A 9291-nucleotide genomic window follows, 5' to 3' on the forward strand; every position below is an offset into this window, starting at 1 on the left:
TTTTTTTTTTTTTTTTTTAAGATTTTATTTATTTATTTGACAGAGATCACAAGTAGGCAAGGAGGCAGAGGGGGAAGCAGGCTCCCCGCTGAGCAGGGACGGGGCTCTATCCCAGGACCCTGAGATCATGACCTGAGCCAAAGGCAGAGGCTTTAACCCACTGAGCCACCCGGGGGCCCCTTTAAAACCTGTTTAGAGTTCACTTTATAAGCGTAGGTGAGTAGTCCCCTAGACTGTATTATCAGTCTGTATCAGAAACAAGAATCTTTAAGATCTATTTCCCTACGACGTTTGTAATCACCTTCTGTAGAGCAGTGTTTGGAGTCTTCTGGCCTGTGTCTCTGGCGCCGCGGAGCAGGCCAAGTACAGTGCTGCGGGCACCTGCTTTCGCGAGCGCGAGCTCCGCCGAGCCGGGCCTGCCGCAGTAGTTAAGGCAGGTCTTGTGCGTGTCTGCGCATGCTCCAACTGTGACCGAGGGAGGCCCCTGTGGAGCAGAACAGCGCGCCTTGGAGCCAGCCCCGGCTGCAGAATGGGCAGGGCTCTGTGCAAACGGAAAATGCTAGAGCTTATGATGAACATTCTGGGGCGCCTGGGTGGCACAGTGGGGTAAGACCCCCACTCTTGGTTTCAGCTCGGGTCCTGATCTCAAAGTTGTGAGATGGAGCCCGGCGTCAGGTTCCCCACTGGGCATGGAGTCTGCCTAAGATTCTCCACCCCCCCCACCCCGCCTCTTCCCCTCGTGCTCTCTCCATCTCTCTCTCTCTCTGAAATAAATAAATACATCTTAAAAAAAAAAAAAAGTTTAACATTTCAATATGGCAAAGGAAGAGCATTAAGCCTAAGCACGGATCCTATGTAACTGCTTGAATTCAGCCCTGACTCGAGTTAGACACCGGGTGCTGACGCTCAGAACCGGTAATTCGAGGGGCTGATTTCTGGGTTGTGATGTGATAAACACTTCGTTTGTCGGGAAAGGTAGATTGTCTCAGATTATGTGAAACGAGGCCAGGCAATTCTCCTAACATTAGATTACTTCGCTGGGGTGACGGGTTCCTGTAACTCCCCAGCTGATTTCTGGGATGTGGAAGACGTGTGGGTTACTCCCTGGGTCCCCAGGAAAATTCTCAAGAGCTTTCCAGAATTGTTTCCGTTTGTGAAAAGAGATATAATTTCCTGAAAAACATTTGTTCTCAGATGTCTTCAGTAGAAGAACTGAAATGATGATGTCACCACACAATTATATTTATCCACATCTAATGATTTCTGTATGTGGCTTTTTGTGTTTAGGACCTTCTGGGGTTGGAGTCAATGAACTGAGAAGACAACTTATTGAACTTAATCCTGAGCATTTCCAGAGTGCTGTGCCGCGTACGTGTGCCTTTTCTTTCCTAGCGGTTCATGTTTTGGTCAAACTGTCTTTGCCTCTGCAGATGCACTGATCTCATTTTAACTATGCCATACCATCTTTGTTGTAAAAATAAAAGACACAAGGGATAGTCCTTATACAATATTTTGAACTATATTTATTTAAATAGAAGGAGTTGATTCATGGCCATTTGCTGGCGAGGCTTTTAAAAGGTGACTGTCTCTTCCATTTCTTAACAATCATATAGATGACCTTCGGGAAAACTAACAATATTTGGTTAATAATAGCTAAGTCATAATAGTACTTACTATCTTCAGGGCACTGTGCTTGGCTCTTTAAATGCCCTATCTTATCTTTTAAAATTTTAATATATGCAGAGGTAATTTTATGTTAACTGTAAGTGTGATCATACCAGGAAAGAGCAAGTGCATGTGGGTGCTTTCCCTTCACTTCAGTTCCAGAGAGGAACTTAGAGAAACGAACAGAAAGCTTAGTGTTGTTCCCTGCAGTTTAGGGGACACAGAAGACTGGTGTCAGAATTATACTTGGAAAATCTGAAGAATTTAGAGTGGCCAGGGGCTGTGGTTTGGGAAGTTGCTGCCCTTTTAGAACTCAGAAATGACGAGCTGGAATAAAGATGGATTTGAGATACTCGGTGGTGGTGGCGGTGGTGGTAGGGTTTGCAGAATAACCCATGCGTCCTCCAGGAGAGCAGAGCTACATTTACATGTCTGCCAAGTCTAAAAGAAACCTGTAGTATCCGGCATCAGCATCAGCATCATTTTCCTGCTCTTTCCTCTCCTCTCTGCACTCTAGCCTTGGACAGACATAAAACTGGGGAGGAACAGTAGAAAGGCAATGAAAGGGAAGGGAAGAAGTGAATCCTACTTCCTTTCCTGACTTCTCGCTTTTCTGACTGCAACTTTTGTGGACGTAGCAAGTCAGAGCCAGATGTGGGGAGGAGGAGAAGCCCAAATTAGGAATGAAATTCAAAATTTTGATTATTACACGGGAATGGAATTTCATTCCATTTTTATTTGTTATTTATAATATATAATATAAGTTATATTATATAACTTATATATTAAGTTATATATTATATTATATTATATATAACATATATATGTTATATGACTTATATATATTATATGTAATATAATATATATATAAGTTAATATAAGTTATATTAAATATATAAATATAATAAATTTATGATTACTTTGAGACTGTGTTTTGTGGCACAAATGATGGTGGCACAAAGGATGGTGGTCACCCTCAGATGACATTTGCCTTTTGAGCCTCTTGAATGTTCATAACGTCTTTCATCATTTAGGGCCTATTCCAACTCCTACTTGGTCATTCCCATGCGCTGGTATTATCACGTGTTCATATATTTCATTCTTAAACTTTGGCAAATGCAAAGACACCATTTTTTCAATGAACATGGAGAAATTGTGGTAATGCAGATGAAGGGACTACCAGCTTTGCAATATACATAGGACACTGGGTTGGAACTGTGTTTTGCTCATCTTTGTGTTCTAAGAACTGAACATATCTGGAACAGAAGGAGTCGGTACACATCAGTTGAATAAATAGGTGAGCAGATAATGCATCACTTTTAGTTACTCAGTGAGCTCCTGTTTCTGTACCAAGTACTATTTAAGTTGGGGAATATATAATAAAAAGAATAAGACTGAATTCAGTCTCCACCAATCTTTCCCTTCTGGAGATCCCCCCAAATTAATCACCATCTCACTGAGCCATCAATACATTGGGGCAAGACTGCAGACTGTCATGGGGTCTCTCCATTTCAAATCAGAGACAATCTGGTGTAGCAGAAAATACTAGTCTAGGAGGAGTCAGAACAGCTAGGTTCTTGTTTGCAACTTTGCTTTTCATTAGTCTGTATGCACAAGCAAGTTAGTGACTCTCTAAAATCTTCAGTTATTTATTAGTAAACTTTGGAAAATAATGTTTCATCTGGCTACGTGTGTGACAAATGAAACGGGATCTTGGGACATGCATTTGCTACACAGAAGATATCTTTTGTGCTGGGGCCTTTAGGCCTCACACATCATCGACTCATGCCTGCTTTGAAGTAAGAGCCGGTACCCCTTAGGGCCTTCCCACCTGGCTTAACACCTGACACGTTCATGTCCACACTATGAGCACTTAAAAAAGGTTTCTAGATGAACTGATTTTTTTTTTCTAAAGATTTTATTTATTTGACAGAGATCACAAGTAGGCAGAGAGGCAGGCAGAGAGAGGGAGGAGGAAGCAGGCTCTCCACTGAGCAGAGAGCCCGATGCGGGGCTCGATTCCAGGACCCTGGGATCATGACCAGAGCTGAAGGCCACAGGCTTTAACCCACTGAGCCACCCAGGTGCCCCTAGATTAACTGGTTTTGAGGTGAGAACTTCTTTCTTATCACCAATTCAGGATCGCTCTTTTTGGTTCCAGCATTTTATTTATCTGTTTATGTATTCATTTATTTATATTGATTGGACATCTTTATCTAAATGCATATTGGTACTAAATCAAAACATTTTGTAGATTCTAAAGCTCTTTTAAAAATTCCATATTTTGATAGATACCACTCGCTCCAAAAAGAGTTATGAAATGGATGGACGTGAGTATCACTATGTGTCAAAAGAAGTATTTGAAAGCCTCGTGTATAGTCACAGGTAAGCTAGACGTTCAGAATCTGGTTCTCCCCTTTGGTTATTTTACCTTCAAAAGAGATCCACTATTTTTATGCGTTATCCAAAGCTCCCAGGATAATTCCTTTTGTTTCTGAAGAGTAAGCAAGGAAATGTAAACCGATACACTTATACACTAACTCATTGGGTTTGGAGTGGGACCAGAATTGAATTGCAAATTTTAGAGACTTGGAGAAAGAGTTAAGTCCTAGATCTCCTAATATTTTTTTTTCTCCTGTTGATTTTCCACTCATTCTTCTTGTGCTAGTAAAGTCCACGTATTTATATCCTATGTTACTACTAGTAATATTTTACTGGTAGAAAGAGTTCTTGTTTTCCTTGTGGCACCCTTGCAGGATGCTCGAGCATGGTGAGTACAAAGGCCACCTGTATGGCACCAGTGTGGACGCTGTTCAAACAGTCCTTGATGAGGGAAAGATCTGTGTCATGGACTTAGAGCCCCAGGTATGTCTGTGGTGGAGCGTTTCCCATCTGCCCAAGGTAATGAATGTCATGCGTTTTGTGCACATGCTGTAGGTTGAGGTTGAGACATTTTATTTTGTTAGTCTTTTAGGGATAAGACCACTTACCATATCTAAGGGCTAGGATCATATGTGAGGGAACATTTTGCCAATATTTTGTCTTTAGTTAGGAAAGAAGTCTTGCTTCTCACATACCAAAAGAAAACTGAGCTGGTGGCTATAAAAAAGTTAGAATCCTGCTTTGACCTTGATCGCAAAGGAATCAAGGACATTGGCAGGGGGAAAAAGATGTTGCCTGACACCAGGAGGGGAGGTTCCTATGTGGTTGCGTCTACAGCTACCTCTATGAGACCATATGTGGGATGGGGCAGACGTGAGCGTGTTAAGATAAAGAGTATACAATGGGGGCGCCTGGGTGGCTCAGTGGGTTAAAGCCTCTGCCTTTGGCTCAGGTCATGATCTCAGGGTCCTGGGATTAAGCCCCACATCGGGCTTTCTGCTCAGCGGGAACCTGCTTCCCTTTCTCTCTCTCTGCCTGCCTGCCTCTCTGCCTACTTGTGATCTCTGTCTGTCAAATAAATAAATAAAGTCTTTAAAAAAAAAAAGAGTACATAATGTGTAGGCTCCATTTTCTTGATCCTTGTATTTTGGGGTTTTTTGTACTCATTTAAAAATATACCACATGCACTAAAGAGAATCAGGGGACAAGACAGTTGTTCTTCCTTGGATCAAGGCTGGTGGTCAGTGTGAAGGTGTCGGTAGTATCCAATATAACATAATAACAAGAGGAAAGGGAAGTGAGAGTGAAACAGAACTGATCCACCTTTAGAGTTTGTCTTTGTCTTTATGCCATGAAATTATGTATAGAATCCCATTCTCAGATTTCATTAAGGTGTCATGACTAGTAAGAGGAAGAGCCAGTTTAAACTTAATTTTGATTCTAGAACCCTCTCAATTATTAAAATACTTATTTTTAGATTTGAGGACTTGGGGGCAAAGGAGAATAAATAAAAATAAATTAGCTAAAAATAATTGCTGATTTCTGTTCTTAGAAATTTTGAGAACCTTCGTGTTAACTCTAATAGCTTAAGACTTCTATTTTTAAATGTGCACTTAATTTTTCTGAGTAGGGTATTCAATTAGCTCGAACCCAGGAACTGAAGCCCTATGTCATATTTATAAAGCCATCTAGCATGAGCTGTATGAAGCAATCTCGGAAAAATGCCAAGATCATTACAGACTACTTTGTGGACATGAAGTTCAAGGTAAGATACAGAAGAAATAGATCAATGTACTTTTTTTTTCCTAGTAAAAACTCACTGTATTGTTTCTACAACATCCCTATGTTAAGGAGTATGATTTTTGTTTCTAATTAAAAATGCCCTTATGATGTACCCATTTTACTGGACATGATTTGTAGATATTAAATAAAGTTTAATAAGTGCTATGATGCTGCTCTTATTTTTTTCTTTTTTCTTGTCTAGCTTAAGAAAAAAAAGAACTCCAACCACAGTTTGCAAAACCACATGGAAATTGGGTGTGCATAAGATTGACACGTTTTATTATGTACTGTATGAAAAAGTTTGAGAATTTACTTTAAAAAAGTGAAGGGGGAGCCTGGGTAGCTCAGTCGATTAAGTGTCTGTGTTCAACTCAGGTCATGATCTGGGTCCTAGGATGGAGCCCCCACCCCATTCCCTGCTGAGCAGGGAATTTGCTTTTCCCTCTCCCTTTGCCCCTCTCCCTGCTTGTGCATACTCTCGCTCAAATAAAGAAATAAATAAATAAACAAATAAGATCTTTTTAAAAATTCTGTAGTGAATATATCTTATCTGTAATGTGAGGTATCTGTATAAAATGTATTTCTAAATGCAAACATGTATTAATGATGATGGAAATTATATAGGGCCTATGACAGGTGGGATTAATCAGTGAATTCTTCCTAGAATAGTTTCCAATTTTTTAAAAATTAAATCCACCTTAACTATTTTAAATCATCATAAATATTCAGCAAGATGTACAAATCTTACATGTAACAGCTGAATGAATTTTTATGTGTGCCTGCACCCAGATAACCATCACTTAGATAAAGATACTACACTTATTTGTGTATGTGTGTGTATATATGTTAAAAAACACATAAAACACAAAAATTACCATCCTAACCATTCTTTTTTAAAAGATTTTATTTATTTAACAGAGAGAGAGAGAGAACACACACACACAAGCAGGGGGAGTAGGAGAGGGAGAAGCAGGCTTCCCACTGAGCAGAGATCCTGATGTGGGGCTCAATCTCAGGACCCTGGGATCATGACCTGAGCCGAAGGCAGACACTTACCACTTGAGCCACCTAGGCTCCCCCCGGTCCTAACCATTTTTAACTGTACAGTTCAGTAGTGTTAAGTATGTTTACATTGTGAAACAGATCTCTAGAACTTTTTCATCTTATAAAACTGAAATTAAACATCACAAATGTTTATGCATCAAAAATTTGCATGTCTTCCTTGCATAGGGTCCATGTTAATCTGCATTGTTTCCAATTTAATACATGTGATGCTGAGGTATATTTATATAATCCCTTGTTGTTAATTCTATCTTCATACTTCTTGTGATTACTCTATGAAAGTCTGATTCTTTAGTTTGCATTTCAGATAGTGGAGTCCATGGATATATTCTCTGAATATTACGAGCATTTACAATTGTGTTCTCATTTTTATGGTGATCTAAACAAATTAACAAAATAAAATTGTTTCTGGGTCACAAGTATGGTCATCTTATAAAGGAGTACTGTCACAACATTTCAGTGCCTGCATTTGTATATGTGTTTATGATTGTACAGGCAACAAGTTGTACTATTTTAATTGTTGTGGACAAATAAGAAAATAACAGCAATGAGTTTAATGCATAGTGCCAAATGAAGGTCAGCTGACCTTCATTAAATGAGCATTTCATAATAGTGGAAATAGACAATATTAAAGGTGAATTAGGTCATGTCATCATGAAGCAAAGGACAATTAGGGTATATCTAATTCAATAGAACCAGATCATACCATACTCATGTTGAAAGTGGCAAAATAATGCCATTCTTACCAGTATTTAATTTCAGGAACTGTTATTTTACCTTATAAAAGTCCATCTTTGAAATGTATGTATAAGTTTTATATTCAACTGATAATTTTTTTCCTTTTTCTTTCCTTTTTTTGGTTTTGTTTTGTTTTATACAGTTTGAAAGCTTCGAGTGTTTAGATAATAGAATAAGATAATTTAAGTCCAAATGGGAAGTTGAGGGGATTGTTCTGGCTACCATTTCTTTGTTTTGCAAAACCTTGACCAGGGAAACATTAAGTAAGGCTAAAGATAGAAAACATAAATTTTGTGGTTTAGAATAGAAGACATTTATTTGACCTAAGTGTTTTTATCAATAGCTTCACAACTCAATGTAACAGCAAAACAAATTGTGCATCATTTCTATTTATCTCATTAAGTCTGTGCTATCCATATTTTTCTACCTCTCATAAAGGATGAAGATCTACAAGAGATGGAGGATTTAGCCCAAAAAATGGAAGCACAGTTTGGCCAATTTTTTGATCACGTGATTGTGAATGACCACTTGCAAGATGCATGTGCCCAGTTGGTGTCTGCCATTCAGAAGGCTCAGGAGGAGCCTCAGTGGGTACCAGCAACATGGGTTTCCTCAGATACTGAGTCTTAAGGAAGGCCTCCTGCTTAATGCTGGAGTTTTAACAATATTCATCTACTACAGAGCTCCGGAGTAATAGCTGCAATCTAAAACAGTAGTATTTGCCCCATTATAGCATATGCAGATGTAAACGTGGTGCAATTTATTAATTAATCTTATTTGAAAAACAAAATTGCATTGTATACATATAGAGTTACCTTCTTGGCTTTCAGGAAAAAAAATGTTTTCCTTTTCTTCATATGTAGCAATGATAAGAATTCAAATAATGTTAAGCCACTGAGTATGAAAACCTTTTATAGATTTTGTATGGTCTTTGTACAATTCAGATAAGAGAGCTTCCCTAAATAAAATAAGTAGTACTTAATTCCAGAAACTGTATTTAACCTCATGAAATTTCTGTTTTATGAAAATGGCTTTTCCAAAAAGTGCCTACTTGACTGACTAAGAAAAAAGAGTTAATGTACACATTTCACATCTAACATGAAAATTTATAGAAATGGCACTGCCGTCATCATTTATACATCAGTTCTACAAGGAAAAATTTATTCTTCTGATCAGAATTGTAACAATCATTAATTTGCCTAAAAGCCAATATCCATGTCATGCCTAAATTAGGAAAGGGCAATTAACTTTAGTCCTAGAGACTCCTATCTGAGAAAAGCATAAGATGAGAATGCTATTCCAGGAAGTCTTTTTTTTTTTCTTTCCTAGGTCTTGAGACTTCCAGTCAATCTTGCTACCCCTGTATCTGTCTTCTGCATCATTCTCTAATGTTCCCCATACCCACACCATCCCTCTACCCCTCCAATCTCTTTCTTAACTATAAAACAAAGTGCATACTTCAAAAATTTTTTTTATTTTTTGCTTAAAGTGGTTATTAAAAAAAAAAAATTAAACCCAACCCCCCCCAAACCCAACCAAAGAAAATTAGGTCACTTTTAATAATACATGAACTTGGATTTGATGTATGTTGTTTTGAGAAAAAGCTTTTCCAAGCTTGATTTACAGAGATGGAGGATAAGCAATTGGCGAAATTTTGAGAAC

At 38.5% G+C, this 9291-nt stretch overlaps 1 protein-coding gene across 1 annotated transcript in view; it reads left to right on the forward strand.

Annotated features, from left to right (window-relative positions):
* The window catches only part of MPP4 (membrane palmitoylated protein 4), a 35505-nt gene extending 27246 nt beyond the window's left edge, over window positions 1-8259 (forward strand). The window contains exons 18-22 of the mRNA XM_032860068.1: window positions 1288-1368; window positions 3957-4050; window positions 4422-4530; window positions 5678-5812; window positions 8068-8259. Of these exons, the coding sequence (XP_032715959.1) occupies window positions 1288-1368; window positions 3957-4050; window positions 4422-4530; window positions 5678-5812; window positions 8068-8259 (611 nt within the window). The remainder of the gene's footprint in view (window positions 1-1287; window positions 1369-3956; window positions 4051-4421; window positions 4531-5677; window positions 5813-8067) is intronic.
* The last annotated feature ends 1032 nt before the right edge of the window (window positions 8260-9291 follow it).

Source organism: Lontra canadensis, unplaced genomic scaffold (genome assembly GCF_010015895.1).
Source record: "Lontra canadensis isolate GAN:19392208 unplaced genomic scaffold, GSC_riverotter_1.0 scaffold18, whole genome shotgun sequence".
NCBI classification, from domain to species: domain Eukaryota; kingdom Metazoa; phylum Chordata; class Mammalia; order Carnivora; family Mustelidae; genus Lontra; species Lontra canadensis.